The 26,424-nt window shown below is 38.6% G+C and overlaps 2 protein-coding genes across 2 annotated transcripts; one reads left to right on the forward strand and one right to left on the reverse strand.

Annotated features, from left to right (window-relative positions):
* The first annotated feature begins 1,751 nt into the window (after positions 1–1,751).
* Positions 1,752–4,735, forward strand: LOC108439880 (anti-dorsalizing morphogenic protein). Its single transcript, XM_017718531.2, has 5 exons — positions 1,752–2,480; positions 3,298–3,434; positions 3,702–3,824; positions 3,956–4,151; positions 4,272–4,735. Exons 1-5 carry the CDS (start codon positions 2,177–2,179, stop codon positions 4,697–4,699), a joined length of 1,188 nt encoding a protein of 395 aa, XP_017574020.1. The 5' UTR covers positions 1,752–2,176; the 3' UTR covers positions 4,700–4,735.
* Positions 4,736–16,654: 11,919 nt separating this feature from the next.
* On the reverse strand, positions 16,655–26,079 carry LOC108439879 (macrophage mannose receptor 1-like). The gene is made up of 5 exons (XM_017718530.2): positions 26,043–26,079; positions 20,582–20,947; positions 19,030–19,374; positions 18,691–18,788; positions 16,655–17,354 (listed from the first exon to the last, which is right to left on the reverse strand). Exons 1-5 carry the CDS (start codon positions 26,077–26,079, stop codon positions 17,202–17,204), a joined length of 999 nt encoding a protein of 332 aa, XP_017574019.1. The 3' UTR covers positions 16,655–17,201.
* Positions 26,080–26,424: the final 345 nt, after the last annotated feature.

Consider the following 26,424-nt stretch of genomic DNA (forward strand, 5'->3'; position numbering starts at 1 on the left):
TATAAACATAAGAAATCTCAACTTTTTGGTATTTAATTGTGCATCTATTGACACACCTACTGACACACATGGACCCAGGGAGGACTTGAACCACAGTTTGAGAGAATGATGCCTTATCCATTAGGCCACTGAGCCACACGCATCTTATTGTCTTTAAAGAAATATAAAACAGGTACCAACAGAACCATTTAACCATGCAATACTATTTATTTGTTTTTCTCCCTGTTCTTGAGTGTTGGGATACAGTTTTTGAATGAAACTATTTGAAATGCATCTCTCACACACACACACACACACGCACACACACACACACACACACACACACACATATATATATATATATATATATATATATATATATAAACGTATTGTTTTCCAGTCAAAAAATAAGTACCAAACTGCCATGAACGCACTCCAGAGCTGAATCTCTACACATTCATTTCTCGTAAAGTTTATTGGTTTATTCATCTCGGGGGCTATAATCTATAATGAACAGTCCTTTCATCAGCCTCTTGGTTAAACAGCTCCTCTGTGAGACACGTGTTCCTCCTTTCATGCAGCCTTTTCTCTACAACTGCCCAATAAATAAACCACCTCATCACAGCTACGTGTGACTTACGATGGGCTGTTGAGAGAAAGGAGAGAAAGACCTGCCTCGGCGATTAGATTTGTGAACATTGTGCTCAAACACTGAAGACAGAGAATATCAACAGACGTGAACACCGGACCATGCTGAAGAAGACCACCCGAGTGAAGCACTCTTAACAAAATTTATTTTCCTACTATTTTTATTTTTAATAAATTGTTTTCTTTATGCTTCAGCACGCATCTCTGGACCTTTGTTTAGACCAGAGTGGTGGCCATTTACTGGCATATAAAGGTCAAAAATAAACATGTAAAATTAAGCACTATTCAGCGCTATACAGAATCATGTTTAAAAGGTTCTTCAAAGAAACAAATTCAAATTTTCGTATACACATATTTTTATAGCACAATTTCTATTTAGTTGCTGAGTTTAACATATTGGGGGGAAAATTCTATATATAAAACATGCCTTTTGCACAGGCCGCATTTTATTATGCTTTTAATCTGTTTAATTTAGTTAATAAACTGTAGCTGCACATTAAAATGCGCAGAGGTTTGGGGGATGGATTAACTTATTTTCAGTTAGAAACTAAAAAAAGGGAACATAATGTGACTTGGGGTGCCAAAAGTTTTGCTCATGACTGTACACAGGCGTTCAAATGGTTCTGTGAGCTGTCAAGCTTCTAGGCCCAGCCATGGCCTTGATTAATGAACACTTACAGAACCTCTTTTAAAGATGCAGTGCGACCTCACCGCAGAAGTAAAGGCACCAAGGATTAAAACGAAGAAACAACATGAGCGAAAAACAACAACACAAACAAAAACAGGCCACGTCGCGTTTTACAAAGCTCCGCTCCAGGCCTCACTGGAGACCAGCTTTCCTGGGACAGGACTGCTGTCCCTAACAATCCATAACACTAATGGACTTGTTTATGCTAATGCTCATTGACGGGTGGATTAAGAGGTTCAGAGGGTCTTGTGTGAGATTTGAGCCCCTCAACCAAACTCAGTCAACTGTTCTGTGAAAGATTCTCCTTAAGCAGATTAATACGGCGGTGTTTGAGCAGGTGTGGGGAGCATTTTCACTTTGTTTGTCAGGCTAATTGTTGTTCCTGTATTTAATTATCCTCGTTTGTCCAGATTAATGGATCCATTTTGGAGGACGTTGACCACCTGCGGGGCGCAAACTTCCTCGCGCAGCCTTCCTTCTCTGCCTCAGCGCGAGCGGCCTGCTGACCATCCTCACGGGAAACTAAAGTTGGAGCTCGCACTCTCAATTCTCCACATGAAACGATCAGGCAGCACTTTTCAAAGCGAAATGAATGGGAACAGTTGGATCAGCAGTCCCTCTCCTGATCTCACATCACTCCCTAATCACCAGTCAGGTTCACACCTTGTTAACACCGCCATTAGCTCTGCCTTACATTCCCTCATTATTGACTTACATTTGCGACCAAATAGCGCCTCTTTATCGCTGTTTACCGAAGACTTAACAGCGCCAACCGTTTTCACATAAAATGGCGTCAGCACGGAGGCCTGCAGTCAGTTGCCTCTAGACTTCTTCCAGGAGAAACACCAGAGAAGAGCCGCGATGTTGCCTGCCGCCTTCTGGTTCCTGGTCTCCATCTTGGCTCTTGGGAGCCCCAAACCGTCTCTGAACTATTTGCAGAACCACTTTTCAGCGAAGGGCGAGTCGGAAGAGGTTCGTTCAGCTGCTCTCAAAAGGCTTTTGGAAGTGTTTGGCTTGGAGGACCATCCCGCCTCGCCTCCTCGGTCCCACAAGCAGCCTCCTCAGTACATGCTGGATCTGTACAACACGGTGGCGGACGTGGACGGCGTGACCAAAGACCCCACGGTGCTAGAGGGCAACACTGTCCGCAGTTTCTTCGACAAACGTAAGAGAAACGTCGCTCATTTTCAGGGCATGACCAGCATGGACTTCACGGCCATTTACATTTACATTTATGGCATTTAGCAGACGCTCTTATCCAGAGCGACTTACAAAAGTGCTTGTCATTACTTCAGAATATCTCATGTTAATAAAGGTCGACATAATTTTAAAGAGCTTTGCTCTAAATTGCTACCTGAAGGCCATGTCCCTGACATTATCTTACAAATGCACTAAGTTTAATTGAAACCTCCAGAACATAGTTACAAGGACAAAAGTTGTTACCAATGCTTATGTGGCAGTTATTTTGTTTCTCTGCCAAAAAAATTTGATAATTTATTTAGAGATGTTAAACACTAAATAGTGTCAAATTGATCTCAAAGATAAAAGGAGGCGAAAGGCAAGATTTTTGAAATTCTTTAAAACTTACATCATGTCCTGCTCTTTAAATACATTGTTTTTTTGTTGTTGTTGTTCAGGGTTTTTATTTGTTTTTGTGTTCATTAACCATCATTTCTCCTGATCATTGTGCGTTTGAGTGTTGAGCTTCAGGGTGAAGTGAGTACAGTGCTGTTAAAATATTCTGTGTTCAGCAAATGAATGTATTGTTTGCATGACACCGCTGTTCATGTCACATGTATGCTGCTTAAAAGTTCAGCAGCCCCAACTTAAAACACATTCCCTTGCTCCTGCTGAGGCATACCTGCTGTCGATGGAAACCAATGAACGACTGGCTTGTAGTGACACGATGTGCAAATATACCAACAGTGTGCAAAGTAGCCATGTGTTATTATGAATAAAGCCTTCTTTTCTTCCTTAAACAGTGCGCAGTGACGAAATCGAGTTTCTGTTCAACTTGTCCACTGTGGCGAGGAGCGAGACGGTCCTCACTGCTGAGCTCCATCTGTTCAAACTGAGACCTCAAGCATCACTCACTTTCAACAGGCATCACTTCTGCCAGGTAAGACCTTCTCAGCTGTATATCCCTCACATGTCATACTTTTTAATATATTTAATATGTATTCTCTTTACAACACTTTCATAATGATTTTACCCAGAGAGACTCTTATGTTTTGTTTTAAAAAGCTATTCCCATCTTGACCAGTTTTAATGTTCAAAGCTTTTGACAAAATGGGTGAACACATGGCACATGACTGTCAGCTTCCACTGAGGGACAGAAAGTGCTAAAAAAATGTATAAATGTCTGTTTTTTTGTCTTTGTTTGCAGGTCAGTGTCTATCAAGTTACTGATAGCAGCAAAATGAACATCAGCCAGAGCAAGAAGCTTGTGTCTTCAAGGCTTATTCCCATACATTCCAATGGCTGGGAAGTGTTTACCATCACTCAAGCTGTACGTTTTTCCACACATTAACTGTCACACATTGAGAACACCAGTAAAATGATCTTCGTTTGTAAGAATGGATGAGAATGAAAGAATGGACATGGTGAAGGAATTATTGAGTAAACACATTCTTTCTGTAGATCCGGACATGGACATTGGATGAGCACAGTAACCTGGGTCTGCTGGTCACAGTGAAGGCTCTGTCAGGCTCTCGGATTGACCTGAGGACGGTGCGATTTGCTTCAGGCGGGAGCCACCACCACAGCAAGCAGCCGATGCTGGTCCTCTTCACCGATGATGGCAGGCGTGCTCCCTCAATGGAGGTTGCTCTCAGAGGTAAGGCAAATTCTAACTAAAACACTGAGAAGTGCTGATTTTTATTTGTCTTTTTATTTTTGTCTTGTTCAACATGAGCATGTTGAATGTTCCTTGATACTGACAGCTCTGTATATTCAGGTTCTGAAGATTCCTCAGCTGGTCCCAGTCTCCCTGTCCGTAGCCTGACACTCCCAGCAGCAGGGCATCGCAGAGCCCGCTCCATCGACTATGAGGAGGACCGGGACAAGATGCCATGTCAGCGCCTTCCTCTATACGTTGACTTTGAGGAGATTGGCTGGTCCGGGTGGATCGTGTCCCCCCGTGGCTACAACGCTTACCACTGCAAAGGCTCCTGCCCCTTTCCTCTAGGTCAGAACATGCGACCCACTAACCACGCCACTGTGCAGTCCATCATCAACGCACTGAAGCTTACTAAGGGCATCGAGATGCCCTGCTGTGTGCCTGACAAGCTCTTCTCCATCAACCTCCTGTACTTCGATGATGACGAGAATGTAGTGCTAAAGCAGTACGATGATATGGTGGCAGGAAGCTGTGGGTGCCACTGAAGTCCTAAAACTGTATTAAACATGTATATAAGCCCAGTTCAGCCCAATTTAGATACATGCACCAGAAGTGGTTACATGAAAAGTGAATGTACATGTTTTTTTTTCTGCTGTACTGAAAAATCAATAGCACTGATGATTGATGTTTGGTAACCTAGAATGGAATTCAGGTGAAATGATGGACTGTGTGGATGAATTACTCAGTCCTTCATACAGCTTTGTAAAATATGTAAATAGACATAAATGCTAATATATGGAGGAACTTGGGGGTGGGTACTTGTAAAAGATGTACATTTGTAAATTGCATGTTGTGAACTATTATAAATACTGAATAAAATTTAAAACAAAAATGGCTTGTGGAGTTACTGTTGAAGGACATCATAAGTATTACAACTGAACAGATGAAAGGGGTATTAACAGTGGCTTTACCACATTTAAAATAACACATTTGCATAGTTAGAGAGCTTACAAACCAGGGTTGGGATACCTTTCATGATTTATTAAACATATAAAATGTGCAAGTTATGATAATTATGAATAGAAAAATGAGGTGTGCCTAATCCTTAGACAGAAAAACATTTACAGATGAAATCAAACGACTAATATTAAAAGTCTGTCAAAATTTGTCTAGTGAACACACACAGTGGGCAGCCCTATCCACGGCACCTGGGGAGCAATTGGGGGTTAGGTGCCTTGCTCAAGGACACTTCAGTCATGGACTGGCAGCCAAGGGGATCGAACCGGCAAATGTACGGTCACAGGGCTGGTTCCCTAACCTCCAGCCCACAACTGCCCCCAATTACCTATGTCACACTGCAATGTCATACTGTTACAACATAAACAAACTGTTGTGTGTTTAATAAACTGTAAACTAGTTTATTTTCTGAAAATAGGCATTTGATTTCATTAAAACTGTGAATAATCTTAATATATGCCACAGTTATTCTGAAACATACCACATTCAGAAAAATGAAAGTGGGTTTCCCATTATGCATCTGTTATTCTTTTTAAAAAATTGCTATATCGAAATGTTTTAGTAATGAAATACAACAGTTTGAAATGTAACACTTCAGCTGTTCCCACAACTGGAAACTACTGCTATTTTTCTCCGCCAGTAAAAGGCGTTCATGCTCTATGTCAAGCGGCCATAGAGTCTTGAGTGAATATCTCTTGTAAAACGTTTAAGAGAAGTGAATGAAAATAACTGAAATCATTTTTTAAAAATCCAATATTTCTCTTTTCACCTTTTTGCAATATTTTCCATTTTTCTTACTTTTAAAGGTGAGTTATTCATATGCATACTGTGTAATATACATAATTTACATCACAGATATATTTACACAATCCTGCCTTCCGCTCAATGACAGCTGGGATAGGCTCCAGCAACCCCCTGTGACCCCGAGGGATAAGCAGCTTAGATATATTTTCACATGGTATTGTTGTCTGAGTGTTGTGAGTGCTAGTATGTATTTTCATGCCTCACCTGTTTTTCGACTAACGTGTACAACATGCGGCTGTTATCTGTAATGAAACAGAACGGATTTGCAGATGCTATTATTTCTAAACTCGCTGTAAAGTAGCTTAAATATTTGGTTTGCTGCTTACTTATTTGCAGTAAACCTTTTTGGTTTTAAGAGCAGTAAGGTGTTTTTGATTCTCACGAGCGTCGAGTGATTCTAGTAGTAATATGTGGCGTCAGGCACGTCTCTGACACAATTCTGTCTGGTTAAAATCCAGAGGTGGACGAAGTACACAAATCATGTACTTGAGTTAAAGTAGAGATACCCAAGGTAAAATATTACTCCAGTAAAAGTAGAAATCTTTACACTAGACCTCAACTTGAGTAAAAGTACAAAAGTATTTGCCTTCAAATGTACTTAGGTATCGAAAGTAAAAGTACTAAAAGAGTAATTATGACTCTGATGTCCTGTTATCATTTTTATAACAAGACTCGCTTCATGAACTCATTTTAGGTGAAATTCCTCTAGTGTCTCTCTTGGTAAACCAGTCTTTTAATAGAAGGTCATTGATTAGTGATGCTGTCGTCTTTTAAAATGATCATAAGCACAAAACACTGAAGGCAAACAGTTTCCATCAGGGAGAACCGAGTGGCTCTGAAATCACTTTTACAAACAAGCAAAGTTTCAGTTTAAGATTACTTTGTAAACTAGTTACAAGTTGAATAAAAACTTGCTTTAAACTCAGGTTCACAAATAAGCTTCCTTTACTATAGTGATCTGTAGGTCTCTGTTCATAAACATAAACTAACCAAAACAAATTTTCTATAAAATGAAAGTGTTTGTATGAATTCAGAAAAAAAGAAACATGCCTGTCATAACTGCGTATGTGTACATATTTCTATATTGTGGTCTTTTTACAGGTTAGGTTAGTTCCATCATTGGTGCTCTTACTTTGAACTTCTTTTGTTTTTACATGTTACATTTTTTTACACACAAAAACCAAAAAAAGGAACGACAGATTTCTCAAATGTAGTGGAGTAAAAAGTAAGATATTTGACTTTGAAATATAGTGGAGTGAAAGTAAAAAGTCACCCAAAATGGAAATACTTCAGTAAAGTACCGATACAGAAAAAAACTACTACGAATTACATTTACTTATTTTCTGTCCACCACTGTTAAAATCACATGTTGATTTTATGCTGCTTGATTCATTTGATATTCCTCCATGACAGGGACTCTTATTCTGAAGGGCTGAGTGTGCGCGGCGGCCTAGCAGAAAGCCGACTGAGCCGAGCCAGCGAGAGGCCGCGCTAGCTGGGCTTAGCCGAGTGCTAACCTGGCCAGATATTCTCCCCTTTCTTTTGTTCTGAGTTTTTCAGTAAAGCTGAGTCACAGACTCGATCTTCCACTTGTGTGAGTTATTTGGAAACCGGCTCGCTGCAATATGAATATTCCTTTTCCGTGTACTACAGTGACATATTCACCTGCTCTGGTTCTGTGTATATTGTGTAAAAGTCATGAGATGATAATAAAATATGCTTTTTTCTTCATGTGAATTTCGTCAATGTCATGTTTTATATGAGCCATATTATACTTTCATTACTATTCTTGAGAGGGCAAAAGAATGACTGTCATTTTGGTAGGTTAAGTAAAATGATTAACCCCTGCTAATTTATCAGCTTTTGATCAGTAATAAAGTGTGACTGGTTCATCACTTTACTTCAGGGGGCACAAACGTTATGAATTCATCCTGAGTCGTCAGTAACCACTGCTTTCTTTGTAGTTAGTGAACTGAGAATTGACGCTGCATAGTATTTTTCTCATTCTCACACGCCTCAACCAGCACAACAGGAGCTTGTAAATTTCCAGTGGAGTTCAATCAGGAGTACTAAATGAGGGAAAGCACAAAAATGTGCATACATGATCCCAGGAGAAAGGCACTGCACTTTCCCTAACAATAATAAACTCATTTCTGAGTTCAGTGGTAACTGTAGGATAAATCAGCCCCTCATGAGGCTCTGTGTATCAATATAGGAGTTAAAACATCATATTATTAACATGAAAGATGAATTAAAACTATGGCAACTGTCACAAATGAGGACTGGTTGCAAAATAATGTCAGCATAAGCTTTTAATTTTATTAAACAGTCACTCGGTGGGTAGAAACAGACAAGGTAACAAAAGAAATAAAAAAACAATCAACTTAAGATTTGACAGACAGGCAAATACAAGGGCTGCTTACAGCATGATGAAGCAGAAGGACAAGATGATGAGAGGATGGAGCTACAGAAAAAAAAACAGTTGACTTTGATAGGCATCGTATTCCAGAGCACTCTGTCTGAGGGGGATCTGACATCAACATTAATTAACACATGAATTCCTTATATATTCGGGCACTGAAGAAAGCCTTTATTACCTTCATCTTTATTCATTAGTACATGCATTAGTAGTTTAGTCTTGTGGTTGTTAATACATGACTTGTTCATTTGTTCCTGATTAATGACTCATTACTTTCTGAATAGTTATTCATTAGTAAACGCCTTAATTACTGACAGGTTATGTACCCGTAATGTAAAATGTTACCTTAACTTCTTTATTCAGGTGGTTGAATTTTATATAAAGCTTTGGAAATAAGCATTTTCTACCCTGTCAAAGTTTCAGGACTCACTTTTACAGATCCCTCAGGCATTATATTATATTGAATATTTGAGCGAGGTAAATGACTGTGTAACAGTTATTATGCAGTGATTAGAGGAGAAAATTAAACCGATGTTTAGAAAAACATGGAGAGCGACAGGATTATGATCAACCATAATACAAAATTACACCTTGCCCTAACAGTAAGCTGGAGTTCAAATTTGGGTGTGGCATTGTTTAAGGCCTGCAGAATGTTTACACTGGAAACTTCAAGTGTGTGACAAGACAAAATGTAAACAAACCACAGACCTATCACAAGGTGCTTTAGTGATGGAGCTGTCCAGTTTGGGGCATGTAGATGATGTATGTAGATGTTTTGTTCCCACATTTAACATTAGCTTAGAAAGCAGGAACCTTTGGGCCTAATCTGTGCCTAATCTGTGCCTAAAACTCACCACTTATGGCACAGTTACACCACTGCTAAGTGTTGTGTGGACCGAACGTGGGCTAAATGTCATGAGCCAAGCTAATCTAAATAACACAGTTAAATATTATACAGCCCTGATGTTGGGAAGCTGGTTAGATCACCTACCTAGTTACGTAACATGAAACAAATGGTTTTCATATGCAACTTCCAGCACTCTGGCTGTTTCTCTCCCGATTGTTTATTAGAAAGGTCATAGAAGTCCCTTTTCCACTTTATGTTAGATGTTCTTGCTATCCATTTTAAGGGGGAAATGCAGAGCAGTGCAACGTGCCAAAAACAGAAACAGGGCACGCGTCAAAAACAGGCCAGCACACCCCATCACACTCAGCCACTTGCAGTTAATGCTTCATTGATTATAATAGACGTTTTTTGGTTTTGTTGTTGTCTCACACATCGTTTGCTGTTAGGACATGGTATTAGTTCATTTTTGCTACTGTGTCATTAGTAACTGTAAGTCAAAACAGCTGTATAGATTTTTTCATAGTTGCCCACGTGGGCCCCCTAGTGGCTCGGGCCCCTGAAAAGTCACTCATAAATCCCATCTGTTGATCTGGGTGTAGTCCTAATCCATTTAGTGCTTTGTAGACATTCTAAAATCAGTAGCTCTGCAGGATCCAGTGTAAGGACCAGTGTATTGGACTGATGTGTTGTGTGACCCAGTGGCCTAATGGATTATCAAAAAAGTCATCAACTGCTGGGGCTTGTGGGTTCAAGTCCTACCTGTGTCGATGTGTGTTGGTAGATGTCTAAGACACTGCCTGTTACTTTAGTAACAAGCAGAAAACAGCCAGTAATAATAGACCTAAAAGGTTAAATTCATTCATTCAAGTTTATTTGTAAAGCACTTTTTACAGCAATGTTGTCACAAAGCAGCTTTGCAGAAGTTTGAAAACATAGTTACAACATGTATCCCCCATTGAGCAAGCCAGAGGCGACAGTGGCAAGGAAAAACTCCCATAGCCTGGAGGAAGAAACCTTGGGAGGAACCAAGACTCACAAGGGGAGACCCATCTTCCTCTGGTCAAACAGTGTTTACAGTTTAATAAGCTAAATACCAAATAAATGCTAAGAGGATCTGTGTTTGAAGACTGGATAGTAAAGCTTTAGAAACTGTACTGGTAGAGGCCGTTTCTGACTGAGTCTTTATGAAAAGTGGGAGTGAGTTGAAACAGTCCCATCCTATCTCAATAAATAAGGAACTTTCAATAATAACAATAAGGTTTATATACAGTACTGTGCAAAAGTACGAGACTACACATTGTTTATACAATTTCCAGTCAAAATGACCATTAAGTACAAATTGTTTTTTTTTCTAGAAGATATAATATAATCCACATTCATAAGGAAGGGCATAGAAATACATAGAAAAAAAACAGGAGTTTTCAAATTTTTAAAAAGATAAATAGAAAATGACTCCAAACAACTTTGCAAGTAGTATCACACCAACAAAATGGTCACCATCAGAAAAACAGTACTTAAAGCTTCTGTCTGTGAGAGTTATGAGAAAATCAGAAGACAACTCAACAATATGGTTCTGACAGGATGTTACAGAGAAAAGGAAATAAACAAAAACTGCAAAACAAACAAAGAATTAACTGGTGTTCTCAGAAAACTGGACTGGCCACCACAGAACCCAGACGTCGGTGTCATGAAATGTAATTGAGATTATTGAATTATGAAAAGCAGAAAATGCAACCAACTTCTAAGACTGAACTTTAGAGGTGTGGAAAAACCCCCCTGCAGATTTAAAAAACTGAAATCAAGTCTCTTGAAAAGAACAGACGTATATCTGTATTTTATTTATACCTGAGAATCTGAGAATATTCTTTCCTTCATTATGGACAATAGCCACTTGCAGAATCAGAACGTCACAGGCTTACTATGTGTGCTCCAGGGGCATAAGGGATAGGTTCTTCTGACTTCTGGAGTTGCAGACGGTGGCTTTTGAATGCCCCTTGGGTCGTGGATTGGTTTTCAAAGACTTTGTGCCAGAACACTTATGTTATGGTAACAACTTTCACATGTTCAATTGCGGAAAACTCATTATATACCTCATTACAATGCATTGAAAAATGTAGTCTCACACAACCTGATAACATGAAAATCTAGGGCTTCTATTAGAGACTTTGGGCTGATGTTGGTGGACATGTATTCTTAATAGGGTTGAAACAAACTGAGTGTGACAAGGCCTTTTGATGCCAGAGCTCAAAGCAGGGGTCGATGGTGTGCTCATCTGCACTATTCATCAGAAAACAAGCCTCTAGTAAGCTAGAGTCTCCTCAAAAAACCCAGTACAATATGTAAATGTGTGACATGCACAGAGAGCATATTATATATGATAAAAATAAATTTTACCTCTTGTAAAGGAAAAACAGTTACATTAGTTAGCAGTAGCATTTGCCTATATTATTGTATTCTGAACTTTAAAAAAGCCCCTTGCAGTGGTGCTGCAGTAGTCACTAAAGCGGGATTCTGTATTTATTAGCTTCTACATTTATTAGGCATTTATTTATCATCATGGTGGAATTCTCAATGGTTACATGATTTATTGTGCAATGCATGCTGGGTTTTGTAGTGAGAGAACACAGATGGATGAAATATGCAGCCAACAATGCTACAATCAAATTTTTTCATGTTATAAACAGCATAAATGACAAACAACATATTTAACTCTAGCTTTAGACCAAAATGCCCCTTTAAATGCCTAAAATGCCTATGCCCAAAGATCTCCACAGAGGGAGCTATTACCAGTCAAGTAGGTTTTATATGCATCACTGAAGGAGTTGAAACGAGCTAAAGTGGGATTAAATTTGTGATATTTTATGAAGGATTCACTGTAAACTGCATACAAATCAAAGAATGTGATACTTGAACATCTTACAAGCTGTAAATGTGTGTATATAAGTGGCAGCTGCCATTATAGCAATTAAACACAATTTGGAAATGTGAAGCACTGTTAGCTTGTTGCTAAAATAATAGGCAAATTTCACACGGAAGCAGAAATTTGCATTACCATCACGATAGCTGGATGTACAAAAACTACTTATAAATAAAAGTTGTGACCTAACGGCAATACAGTCAAAATGACTGGTATATAAGAGTGGTTTTCATGTAAACCAGCTAATAATCACAAGTATTTTCTGTAATTGTTACAGAATACAGTCAGCTTTGTAGTATCCTGATTATGTAACGCTGTTACATGTATTCCTTTATTACCCAATGGCCATACTCAAAACACTCAGAACAGCCATGAGCCACTAGGCTTATTCATGATCTTTCAATAGAATAGCACAAGGACAAGACTTCTTCTAAATGACACTGAAAACAACTGAAAATGAGAATGAAATTTGAATTTAGCTTTCAGTAGCACTGAATTTATCCATTAGCTGTGAGACAAATGTTAAGCTGTTTTAAGTACATCACTTAAAGCACAGCTAACAAAGCCCAATACAGAAGACGCTGATAACAATAACAGATTATAACCAGGTAATATATAACTATATAAAAGAACTAATAATAAAAAAGAAACTCACTCAATACACTTGTCTGATCAGTGTGTTTTAACCATACGATGTAGGTGTCATTCATGCATAAATATGCAGTTACTGAAAGATTCAGTAGCATTCACACATATATGTACACACACACATATAGATAGATAGATAGATAGATAGATAGATAGATAGATAGATAGATAGATAGATAGATAGATAGATCTAAGAATAGTAGGTGCTATGTTTGTTTTCATGTAGGACTCATCATTTGAATGTCATTGCTGCACACGTCTTTCAATGTGATCAAAGCTTGGAAATGGCACATAACTTGGAACTGCTCCAGTAAAACATGTCATTACCATGTACTGCAAGAAGAGTTTAAAGAAAATTCCTTTTTCCCCCCAAAAAGAACGTTGTAACACGAAATAAAAACAAAAACATTGCTTGGCTTCTGACACACTGTTTTATGATCATTTTCAGATAATGTTTTGGCTTAAAACATGCTTTTTAAAATCCATTTATGGTGGAGAGGTACATGCAGCAAAACAGTCCCGTAAGAAAACTTGTTTTTCAGATTTACCACTGGTTTAGCATTATCAACATCACAAAGACACAAGCATGGTCACTGGTCATGCTGGATAGTAAATAAAATTGCTACATTTGTGCTGCAGACATTGTGTCCACTGGTTCGTCTCACCACAAAGAAAAGACAACTGAGTTGGTATGTTTCTCTACAAAGAATAATTCCACATCAAATCACTCTGACTGGCTTCGTTTAAACCTCAACAATTCAATTACGCAGAAATGTAGAAAAATCTGTGGAGTTATTCAAGGAAAAAGCTAATGCGGAAGGAAATTTTGGTCAACAGCTGAACTGCAAACACAAAATATCAGTAACACAGAAGAGTGCTGCACCGACGGCACGTACTTCTCTGGTAGAGTAAAAAGGTACACATGAAAGCTGATTACAGTCTCATTTTGATGATTAGTTGTGTTTTATTTGTATTTCATGGACAGCTATAAAAAGGGATATCTGTAGAACTGAGACTGAAACAAGAAATATAGCCTGTGGAATGACTACTTCTTCCTGAAGGTCACTCAAAATTATATGCAAATTAGATAAGGTATGTTTATACTAATTTGCAAGTACAAAGTAAAGCCACAGTGGTGAAATGGTACAGGTTGGGATTGGTTCACTTAAACTAAAATTAATTTAAGATTAATTGTTGCAAGTTTCATTGCTTAAACTTAATTAAAACATGATGAGGACGTGGCTCTCTGATGCATATTCCAGTGACATTGGCAGCTGTCTCTAATGACTGGCTCAAGAGATGAGTATGCTTACTACCAGATATGTTCTTGTAATGAGAATACATGTCTGGGTACAACCTGTTAAACCTTTGGTGTTGGATTGTGGCAAAATCTGCCACTGAACAAGAATTCAAAACCCACCCCTATATTTGTCTAGTTTGTTCTCTTTTAACATCTGCAATACAATAGTTATTCTTTTTTCAGCAGGGAATTACTGACTAGGCTACTTAGGCCAGTGCCCAGGGGCCTCTGACTTCCAGAAGTCTTGCAAGGCCCCAGACTACAAGGCTTTGGGGAGGCCAAAGAGTGGGAACACACCACTACAGATGAATACACTATGTGGACAAAAGTATTGGAACACGGCTCTTAATTACAGAGTTCAGATGTTTCAGCCACACTCGTTGCTAACAGGAGGATAAAATTAAGCATGTAGTCCTGTAGTCTCAACAAATACTGGCAGTAGAATAGGTCACACTGATGAGCTCAGTGTCTTTAAATGTGCCACTGTTATAGGATGCCACCTCTGCCACAAGTCAGTTGGTGAAATTTCTGCCCTGTTAGATGTGCCCCAGTCAACTGCAAGTGCTATTACTGTGAGTTGGAAGCATTTAGAAGCAACCTAAACAGCTTAGCCATGAAGCGGTAGACCAGGCAAACTTGCAGAGCAGGGTGGCACACAGTGCCTATGCTCTGTTGAATTGCTCACTATAGTGTTCGAAATTGCCCTTCAAAGCAACATCAGTAAAAGAACTGTGCATAAAGCATGCTGCTAGTGAACTCTAGAACAATGGAAATGTATTCTGTATTATGACAAATCACACTTTTCTATTTGGCAGTCTGATGGATTAGTTTGGTGAATGCCAGGAGAACAGGGGTTTTTCAGGGGCTGGCTCAGGCCCCTTAGTTTCAGTGAAGCGAAATGCTTCATCATGTGGGAACAGTTTAGGAAAGGCCCTTTTCTGTTCCAGCATGACTGTGCCCTAGTGCACAAAGCAAAGTCCATAAACACATGACTGGGTGAGTTTGGTGTGGAAGAACTTGACTGGCTCACACAGAGCCCTGACCTCAACCCCATCAAACACGTTTTGGGGTGAACTGGAATGGAGACTGCGAGCCAGGCCCTCTTGTGTCTGTTGTCTGACCTCACAAACGCTCTTCTGGATGAACAGGCAAAATTACCACAGACACACTCGGAAATCTTGTAGAAAGCTTCCCAGAAGAGTGGAAGCTGTTATACTTGCAAAAGATGGACCACCTCCATATTAATGTCTATGGATTTAGAATGAAATGTCATACAAGCTCTTGTAGGCGTGTAGGTGTCCCAGTACTTACTTCCATACAGTGTTTGTGACAATTCACTCAGCACTGTATGAATTATTTTTGCCAAAATATTAAATTTAGCAAACTGCATTAAAATGTGCAGAAGTGTGTTCTCTGTAGAGGACGTGATGTAACTCATAAGCAGCAACTTATTTTCACAAAGAAAATCCACAAAACATGTCATATGACCAGTGGCTCCAAAACTTTACATGCAACTCTAGTTTTGTTATCTTATGCATATCCATCCTTGTGCCCAGTGGCCTCATGAGACCATGACCTCGCTTTTCATTGATGATAACATTTACAGGCTAACAACAGGCCTGTGCAGTCTTGGCAAAGTGCACCATCACCCTCTACTTTAGGCGCCACCTTCATGCTAAATTGGTTTAGAAGTTTCATGGTCAGCTTGGTCCCATCCTAATAAGCCCATGTTTCCACCCACACTTAGCTCAGAATTTCTCATGATTGTCTCCAGATGTCTGGCCCTGCGAGACATTTGCTGTAGCTCTGTAAGATGTTATTCAGGGACAATTATCTTCTCTACACATTCTCTGTTGTCAACCCTGGACCTGGGGGCTCTGAGTTGTCTCTTTTGTATTGGCTCCAGGTTTTTCCAAACCTTTGTGTCAGACCACCTAGTATTATGAAAGCTTCTCTTATGTCATTATGTAATAAGTCACATATTCAAATGTAGGAAATGGGCAAATCATTTTGCAAGGCAGCGACAACATGAAAATAGAAAAGAGAAAAGAAACTAGAATCAGGTAAACATATCCTCTATAGGGAATGCACTTCTGTTTATTTACTGAATTTAACCTACTGAAAAGTAAATAAAAACACCTGATCTTTAAACTCTTGTCTGCTTTCTTGTTCATAAACCACTTACTACAAGAAGCACTGTTGTGCTAAAATGTACTTAAAAAACTAAAAAACTACACTGAGGGTGACCCTCATTTACAGTGCAGCTGAATCAATACAGAAATCAGGCATTGAAAAGATTAGCTTGTAAAAACAGTAAATTTAATGAAAAAAATCTATCAAATCAGAAAAAAACTGTTAAAATTTCACAGGTAAAACAACTTATTAAATACAAGATGAAATAGTGATAAAATAATTTTTAAAAAACTTTGCTTAATAAAATAAAAGAACAGAAATGTAAAACAGTAACTCAGCAGTAACTAAAAAGTAAAAGTTAATAATAAAACAAATAAAAAATTTGTGAAATTTGAAAAAAAAACACCCCCCCAAAAAAATTTAAAACATAACTAAAATAAAGTAGAACAGTTGCAGGCTGCGTGGACGCTGCTGAAGACTAAAAGTTTAAAACGTTCATGTGACACCAGCGAACAGAACTGTAGTTTCCTGTGCTGAATTCCAGCTCCAGATTTTCCCAGGTCAGTATGAACTCTCGGCACCTGAAAGGTGACCCTGTTGCTCTATTGTGACATCTGTGTCTGATAGTCTTATACAGCATTGTTGGGCTCTGGGTGGGTAACCCCCAATGAAAAGATTGCTGTCCTCTTCCACGACATTAGGCCTCATTCTTCCTAATTTTTTTCTTCAATATGTTCTTGAGAAAGGCCCTAAGAAAAAGTCTAGAATTGTTTGCAACTTTTTGCTCCAACAAACAAGTAAACACATAATAAGCTACTACCACTCAGTGGACTGGATTATATATTTTGTGTGCTTATTTGCCAGGTCTTGTAAGGGATATTTTTGCTGTTTTGTATTTCTTATTTAAGGCTAAAATGAAAAAAAAAAAAAATTCAGAAAATAACGACATTCTTCTCACATAACTATAGCTCATCAGTGGCCCTCTTCCTCTTCTTCATGTTCTTCTGTGCTCCGCCACCAGCACTGGGAATCTTCTTCCTTAGTTCAAACACTTTGCTATCCTTCCATCTCCAGCTTAGCTTGACGCTGGGACCCATATTCAGCTTTTGCTCAATCTTAAGTAACACAAAATCACATGAATCCTAACTGAATGTAGAAATTTGTGCTAAAAAGTATAAAAATGGTAGAAACAAAGTGCAAGACATAGCTAACATGAAGTACATATGGAGTTCTGTTCTGATGTCGGTGGGGTTGGTTGGCACATGTGTCAGCCTGTTCAAGTACAGGGCAATTGTCACAAACATGTACTATATTGCTGCTGTCGGAAGAAATCCTTGCAACTCCATTTTTGTTGTTTTTCAGTTTTTGATGTTATTTGAAATGCCTGCTATTACATTGCTACATTACATTGTGTGCAAATTTCATGAAGAACGAATCAAAGAAATGGCCAAAAATGACTTGAAAAAAGTCTAGTTCCATTGAATTTCCTTAATAATAAAGTTGGTGTTTTTCTTTTCCTGTAAAGTTTTAAAAGTTGTATAATTTTGGAAATTCATCCATCCATCCATCTATCCATTTTCTAAGCCGCTTCTCTGTCAGGGTCGCGGGGGGGAACTGGAGCCTATCCCAAATCTTTGCAACTATTTTTGTATTATTTTTTATGTTTTTATTCTAAAAGGTTTTTTTTTATATTTTTTTATCATTTTAAATAGTTAAATTGTTAAAATGTACAGTTTTGTTATACAATTTATTTATAAATTATTGTTCACATTATTTTTGTGTATTGACTATGTAAGCCAATAAGAATACAAAATAAACATTTCTGTTTAACTGAAAGTTCTTTTTCTCTCTATTTGTTGCTTCAGTCTTTGAAAAATATAGCCTTTTAATGTTATGCCAACCAGCCCCATGTTCAGCCTTTGGTTGGCACAAGTGCACAGCATGAATATGGTCAAGAACGCAGAAATTCTAGTGAATCACCTCATTTTGATTCATTTTGATTTATCAGTCTACTCAGGCTTTAATTTGCACTTCAGTGTTTGTAAAGAAGCAATTAATTGAGGCCCACATGTTGCTACTTGCCAGATTATTTGAAAATTGTTTTTTTTTTATTTCAGTGGGTGTTCTAAGTATTCTAAAAGCACTATCCAAAAAGTGTAAAAGGCTGTATACTCAATACTGCCTGTACAAAATGTAACTTGGACTGAATATAGATACTTAATTTATGTATTCTGAATATGTATTCCCAATACCTGTATTGAATTATATCCAAACCCTGGGTATGCCTGGGATATACAGCAGTGAAAACTTTGCCAACCAACTCTGCTCTCCCAAAACATGGTAAACCAAAATTTCTTTGCTTCCAAAACTATTTAAACAGTCATTTTCTCTTTTCCACTTGCCTACAAAGTTTGCAAACTCAGCATCAGTATCCTAAAAGCAGAGACTGACCTGACGCAGAATTGTTGATCTCACTGCAGCGTCATTCAAATTCACATTACTGTTGGAGCTCACTGTCACTCTCCCTATCTGTCTCCTCTGCTTCAGATCTGAGGAGAGATACCACAGATACAACTTTATTATCTTTTGAATTGTGTATTTCCTTCAGATATGCAGTTGAAAAAAAAACAAATGGAAAGAATAAAATTGTCAGAGTTGAATGGTTCCATGCAGCACCACTCATTATCAAAGATCAATCATTATTTTTAAATAAAATGTATGCAGCATCATTCAAAACATACAGTTGGTTCAAATTCTTGTGAATCAGCTGGGCTGAGGCTTCACACTCACCTCTATAGCAGACGAAATTGTGTTGCTGGCTACATTGTTCATTGTACCATCTCCCAAAGTCATTCAAAGCCATTGAGACGCAATTGTCAGTTTGGCCTGGTTTTGAATCTGCCCAGTAACGGAATGAGGAGTTATTCAGATCTGACCATTTCCAGGAGTCACTGAACAGGCCAATCCACATGTACTCAACACTGTAATTCTTCATAAGATCAGCAACCTTTTTGTGTTCCTCTAAACTGTGGATGCTGACCAGGTCTGTATATTTATTTCTGCAGAGAGTCTGAGCTTCTTTCCAGGTTTTTTCTGTGGTCAACCCAACATATTGTCTGCCATCAGTTGGGTTTGCTTAGGAGTGACATCAGAGAACACTGTTAACCGCACTGTGAAACAATGCTTCACTCATAAATTCTCATATAGCCAACAGTACATTTACACTAAGACTAAATTTTCCATTGTCATGTTGTAGCTTTCATTCATTACGTACTACGTTATAATTTTTAGATTTTACATTATGACAACAATATGATTCCTTTCTAAAAGGGCCTGATAGCTAATATTTAAACAAAATATTTTAAATTAATATGTATTTTGGGGGGGGCGTTGTTGCCTTGAGGCAACATTATGCAACAATGGAAATAAATTACATGGAGCATTACACAGGAAACTATTCTATTATATATTTTCAAAAAAACATATTTTGACAATAAAACCTTTCAGAATATTGTTTCCTGAACAACAAGTAATCATTTAAAACCACAAATAAGAGTTTAACTATGCTAAAGCATAAAAAAAGGAATCAAATACTTTTTAAATACTGAGAATTGCAGTTCATTTACTAAACAAAATGAATGACACTAGCGAAACATATTGGATGCGGAGTGCTACATGACGTAATTGAATAGACTGGGCCTGGGACTAGACTTAGCCTTTAAAATTCTATACATGTTAAATACTGTATAAGTCAGATTTCTAAAAAAAAGCAAAAATGCAAAAAGATGCTTAATAAAATGTCACTCTATATTAAAAACTAAAGAATAACTGAACTGTTACAATGTGACTGCATACGTGAAACTTTACCTGCCAATGGCTAAATCTCAGTGCTGCACAATGTTGCTTCAAGGCAACAAAGATATTTCAGAATGTTCTTATAACATAAAAATTATTTAGATATAATGAATATCAAACATAAATTGTTGTTTCTTCTCATTTTTTCCTTTCATTACTAGCCCTTTCACCATCATTAAGTATATATCATGTCATCGTACACTAAGGAAAATGGGTTTTTGTGTGGTCCGCCGGGCCCTGACGGCAGCCACAAGAGCCAACAAGAGGCCGGGGCCTGAGCTCAGAGCGGTGGCGAAACCCGATGAGGATGGTGGGGAGAGGAACACCGTGAGTGAGGGGGTGACGCCGTGCAAGTCCCAAGCCCTGTCTCCTGTCAGCTCTTGCAGCCACCATTGGGGCCCAGTGGATCGGCACACACCACAGTCTGTTTGCTGAGGCAACATTGTGCAACCGAGTGTTAATTTGTTCTATAAAAAGCACAACTCACCATCATAACACACACCAATGTACTTCTGTGAGCAGTTGTATGCAGACCATGTCAGAGATATTCTTCCACAGGGAAATGTTTGAGCAGCTCCATCATTTGTCCAGTTACTGTACTTGGGAAGGAGGTCATCTCCCATAGACCAGCCCCAGCTGGGCTGGTCTCCTCTTTTAAGTCCAATCCACACAGAACCATTATAACAAGGGTCTATTACAGACATCAGCATCCTCATCTCGTCCATGTTATCTATAGTTGCTAAGTCAGAGTACATCACTCTGCAGTAGCTCTGAGCATCCAGCCATGTCTTTTTCTCATTCACATAGTGGTATTCCCGAGAGAAGAAAAGAGAAGAAACTCCCAACCCCAGACCTGTTGTAAGAGAGGAAGTTAATAACATGCCTATACATCAGCGAGCCAAATATTCTGTTGGGTCTTCATGTGCCACCAAAACAGATTTGACCTGCTGGGACATGAATTCTACTGAAAACTTCTGAAGACATCTTGTGGTTGTTAATTAGCAGCAGATCTTTAAGGTCTTGTAAGTTGGACAGGCACATCCCACAGATGCTTGATTGGATTGAGATCTGGGGATTATGGAGGCCAAGGCAAACATGAACTCTTTGCATAGTTCCTCAACAATGTGTGAACAATATATGCAGAGTGTCTGGGCCACCGCCGTCAGGGAATAACATTGCCATGAAGGGGTGCAGTCTGCAACAATGTTTGGAACATGTCAAATTGACATTCACATGAATGCCTAGACCCAGGAGAACACTACCCTGAGCATCACACTCCCTCCACCAATTTGTCTTCTTCCCACAGTGCATCCTGGTGCCATCACTTCCCCAGGTAAACACTGTGCACGTGTAAGGCCTGTTCACGTGATGTAAAAGAAGCAGGAATCCATTTCTATATATCCTTATATATATATATATATATATATATATATATATATATATATATATATATATATATATATATAGCTGTCAGGCTAGGACTATAATTGTGCTATAATGCATGTTCATAATATTAATGCGAGCAAATGAGTGGTTGATCAGCATACCAGCATCCAAAACCTAACACGTGCTGGTTTTGCAGATTTTTTCTAGCAGGGCATCCAGCACATATTCAGATTATTTTTTATAGGTATAGATTTACAGCTTACATTAAAGGTGAAATGCAAAGCTTTCAGTGAACAAAATGAAAGTCCCGAACTACTGCCACACTGAATGCACAACATACCATGTTTATTCACACATAATCATCCTTTTTAGTTGCGAGATGCTGTTACTTCCACTGGCTAAATTACTTAAAAATGCATAGCAAAAAACTCACTGAGCTATGAGTCAACTTGCTAACTGAGTGTATACGCTAACCCTCAACAGAAAACCTGAGGAGCTGCTACAAGGCTGTGAAGATGTTCAGGTTATATAGAATTGTGAACACCCAAAGAATCATTTGCATGCTTAAATGATTCATCTTCATACTGTTGGAGACTGTACATGGTTCTATATAGAACCTTTTTAAAAAGGATTCTATATAGCACTAAAAAGGGTTCTGCTATTGTTACTATGTCAAGTTTACAATAGAAGAACCCTTTTTTCAGATGTAACATGAAATTATAATTATTGTTGTTATTATTATTATTATTAATGGACACACAGTGTCATAGGCATAAATACAAGGGACATATTAGACAAATGACTTACAAATAAAACAATGTTTAGCACTGCATTTGCCCAGAGAAGCTGCTGCATGCTTACACATGCAGACCTTAGGTTTATCTCTATATCACACACACACACACACACACACACACACACACACACACACACACACACACACACACTTTTTTGGAATCTTTTCTCATCATACTGACCAGCCATTTTAACTGAACTGTTTATGGCAGAACTTACACCTACTATATGGTGTATGTATATTTTAAGTTAATTTAAAGCTACATTGAAACTATGTTACTTGGTGCAACCGGTTAAATAGTAGCTTGTAAACTTGAATGTTGTGGCAGTTTTCATTCAGACTAGGCATGTGTGCTTGTTTTATAGTGGAATTTACATTTTTATATTTGTTTGATTACAGTGGCATCCAAATAAAATACACTGAGAATCTTTTTTTCAGCCTGGAAATAAACAACAGAAAGTTTTAGAATGTTCTAAAAAGTTATGATGAGTAAACAGAGTAAGAAATACACAAATGTTTTCACTATTTCGAGGTCACTACTAAAATGTAAGCAAATGTGCGATGGCATCCATGTTAAAGCCTTTGAGCAAGAAGATGTAAATCAGATTATCTTCCACTGAAGCTGGTGTTCAGATGACTCTGGTTGATTCAGAGGCTTTTGCACAACTTTGTGGCGCTCAATGAAACTCATGCACATATATACCGCTTACTAGGAAAATCCTGAAAATCGTTTTAAAATATTTTCACTGTAATGTTTATGCTGATGATATAATGAGTTGATAAATGCTGTATTAAATTAGACAATGATGCAAAACAGAATCACTTTCCTTAGAGCTCTGAGAGTTTTGGAGCCCAGTTTACACAACTCACACACCAATCACAGCCCGCAGTAGCCCTGGCCTGTTTGCACCAACGCTGTACCGTCCGCAGCTGATGTCCGCTCTGGTTGCGTCATCAGCGGTGCCGCTTTCACATGTTTGTTTGTGATGTAAATACCGTCATTCCTCGACGACACAAACGTTGGCATGGCGACCGCGTTACGTGACAATAGAAGACTAGAATAGAATAGAATAGAATAGAATAGAATAGAATAGAATATCCGACTTGCCGCTGTCCGTCCATCGGGAAACATATGAATGCAACGTAAAATGCAGTCAAGAGTCCACTTGCAACTTTGTCTCACAGTATATTTGTCTGTTCGTTTAAGCGGAGAGTGTGTTTCTCGTTTGATGGGTGTGTCTAAGGCGTTACCCAATCAGCAGAGACGTGTATATAAACCCTATTAAAAATGCATTGCACATAGTGGATTCTAATGAAGTCAAATGCAGCCGCTGCAGCTTGCTGTACGTAACAACTGAACACGTTAGAAAAAGCACTCTGAAGTATTAAACACGTGTTTCATCAAACCCTGAAAATTCTTAGAAAAGGGCGCCAAAATGGCTTTTTCAGCTGCCCTAGTTTTACTTTTGGCTGACACAGCGGTCAAAACAGGACTGTTTCTGTTTTAAAAACGTTCCGCAAACGTTCTGCTTCAACTTTATGCAGATGAATGCGGCCGCATTTGGCCAATCAGACAACGGCACACCAGCCTTCGTCACAAACGACAAACATGGTTCTCTAAAAGGACGGAGCGGAAACTACTTTCACTTCTCTCGCTCCATGTCAGTTAACAGACTAGGAAAATACCCGATTTTATACAGATTTAGAGGAAAGATGTGGAAGTGGATGAATTTTACATGGTTTGAGCGATGAGGCACAATTTCAATCATACAGAGCTCGTGGTTACTTGTTAAGGTAACTTAGCCAGCTAGCTAACATTCTAGCTTGTGTGGATGACTTCCGTTCTGAAAACTGTAAAAGCATAAAACGCACATGTGTGTATTTCAGTCTTATGTTAAGCTTCTGTTTAACAGCAAACACCATATCAGATTGCTGTGCTCAGTTTGGTTCCTACATTTCCATAATGACATAGAAATGCCCACCAGCGGCAAGCAGAGAGATCCAGGGCAAACAGGGATGAGAGCAGAGTGATGGGCCTCCACTTCTGAGTCCCATAGCAACCTATTGTTATCTTTACTATGGCTGTGTCTAATGAACGCTGCCTGCTCAGACAACATATTCTGAGGCAGGAAGGCAACAAGTCCTGTTGAAAGAATCAAATGTCTGTATAAAGTGCAGCCTGTGGAGGTTCCTCAGCATCTGTAGGCAGCGTAGATGTACCCTTCACTGCTTTAACTACATATCCCATAATCCTCTGTCTGCACTGATGTGATTAGGAAAAAATAGCCTCTGACGCAGTGGACTGCCTTCAAACCACTGTTAGAGCAGTGTAGACAGTTCCGGTGCTAAAATCTGATTGGCTGGGCTGTATTTGAAGCTATACAATCTGCGATATACCACAACTATGAATCTGTATTACTGCGGCACAAAAAACCTTTCTGTTGTCAGTGGATTAATCTTTGACTCTAATGCTGGTCGCATGCAGCACTGAGTCTGCTGATCAAGTAAGAACCCGTTCTTGTTTAAAATGAGAGGCTAAAACATATTTTCTTTAGGAGAATTAGGCTGGTCAGCTAGCTAACAGGCTAAAAGGTAGCAAACATGCTAAACAACTCCAATATTAATATATATCACAGGCTTGTTAATGTACTGACAATATGATTTACTGAAAAACGTCAGTATAAAAGTCCAAAGAATGTCACAAGAAAGGCTGACGTGCTTCAGATGTCAGTCAGAAGTAGCGTCAAGCCCAGGCTGCATCCCAAACCACTCCGCACTCCCTAGCTAGGTAGCTAGGTAAGCAGAGTGCTGTGTAACATTAAGTTTAGAAATTCTAGCTTCTGCGGTCAAGTTGTGCACAGATGTCGAGTATAAATGTGGAGGATTCCCAAATGACCATTTTTAGTGATATTTTGCATTGTTGGGGTGCAAGAGTCAGTATTACGTAGTGCACTTTGTAGGGAGCAGGGAGCCGCTTGAGATGCAGCCCCGGCGTGAGAAAGTGGCGTCGTCAGATTGACAGAATACTCGCGGTGGTGGTGACCAAAAAGTACATATAACCTGAAAGTATTCGCAGTATACTTGTTTATGTCAGTTGTTATTAATAACAAATAATTCTAAAACATTGTGTTTTTAAATATATTTTACTCGAGGCAGTGCATTACTGCAATTTTATCGTGGGGAAGGGAGTTTTAGGAGAAGACCCCCCTTCCCCGTGATGAAATCGAGGTTATTATACAGTGATATAAGTTCTTTGTCCATTTTGCCAACGACTAATTGTACTTTATTAAATTTGAATACTTGTGTTTTTTCTCAAATACATTAAGTGAAGAACATACATTCTCTTTATATTTTCTTCTAGACTTTAAAAGCACTTATTTCAAATATAAAATGCCTTTCCTCTTTTTTCTCCTGCCAGCCAACTGTTGTACATTTGAATCTTGTTTTTCTAAACAAATTCATAGCCATATAAAATGGAACTGCCCATAACAGTGGTAATCTGGCTTTGTGTGAGACTAATACTGCCCATTACTTGCCACCACTGCATTGTTTATGACCAAACCTTTTAAAATCCATGTATGTTAGTCTGTTTAAGTGGAATTGGCTGTATGCTTCCATTAATTGAGTAAGATTTTGACACAGTACCCGTACTTTCACTTGTACTCATCCACCTTTGCAACATACAATAAATAAAATACATCTGTTATTTGCCTGCATTAGACCATCAACTTGACTGAGCCATATAGACATATAAATACGTACTTACCTGAAACTAGCAGCAATAAAATAATTTTCTGCTCCATGTCTCTACTGACCACCCAGCACCTCTCCTCTGACACGGTAAGATTACGACTGTTCAGTTTATTTGCTTATTTTAATATAACACTGTCATTAACAGGCTTATGCAAAACATAGGTTATATTACCAGTGGGTACAGTGCAATTATCACAACTCCATTATCAAATTAAACCATAACCACAGTACCACAATATAGCCACATAAAATACATAGAATAAAACTTTTTTCATTATATGTGAACTGTTGAACTTGGACATACAGCATTTCAGAATGAAACTCTGTATTGTTTTTTGGAGATGCCATGTTTTCAGCATAAGAAACTCACAGTTGACCTGTCTGTATTCTGCCCA

This window comes from Pygocentrus nattereri, chromosome 19 (assembly GCF_015220715.1).
Source record: "Pygocentrus nattereri isolate fPygNat1 chromosome 19, fPygNat1.pri, whole genome shotgun sequence".
In the NCBI taxonomy this organism is placed as follows: Eukaryota; Metazoa; Chordata; class Actinopteri; order Characiformes; family Serrasalmidae; genus Pygocentrus; species Pygocentrus nattereri.

What these genes read in the sequence shown, in the direction of transcription:
- LOC108439880 (XM_017718531.2), top strand. Translation starts at nt 2,177, where the DNA reads ATGTTGCCTGCCGCCTTCTGGTTCCTGGTCTCCATCTTGGCTCTTGGG. An exon ending in CCGCAGTTTCTTCGACAAAC is followed by an intron (nt 2,481 to 3,297) that starts GTAAGAGAAACG and finishes TTCCTTAAACAG; the next exon opens with TGCGCAGTGACGAAATCGAG. An exon ending in AATGGAGGTTGCTCTCAGAG is followed by an intron (nt 4,152 to 4,271) that starts GTAAGGCAAATT and finishes CTGTATATTCAG; the next exon opens with GTTCTGAAGATTCCTCAGCT.
- LOC108439879 (XM_017718530.2), bottom strand. Translation starts at nt 26,079, where the DNA reads ATGGAGCAGAAAATTATTTTATTGCTGCTAGTTTCAG. An exon ending in CATTGGTGTGTGTTATGATG is followed by an intron (nt 19,375 to 20,581) that starts GTGAGTTGTGCT and finishes GTCACTCCTAAG; the next exon opens with CAAACCCAACTGATGGCAGA. An exon ending in CAATTTCGTCTGCTATAGAG is followed by an intron (nt 18,789 to 19,029) that starts GTGAGTGTGAAG and finishes ATCTCTCCTCAG; the next exon opens with ATCTGAAGCAGAGGAGACAG.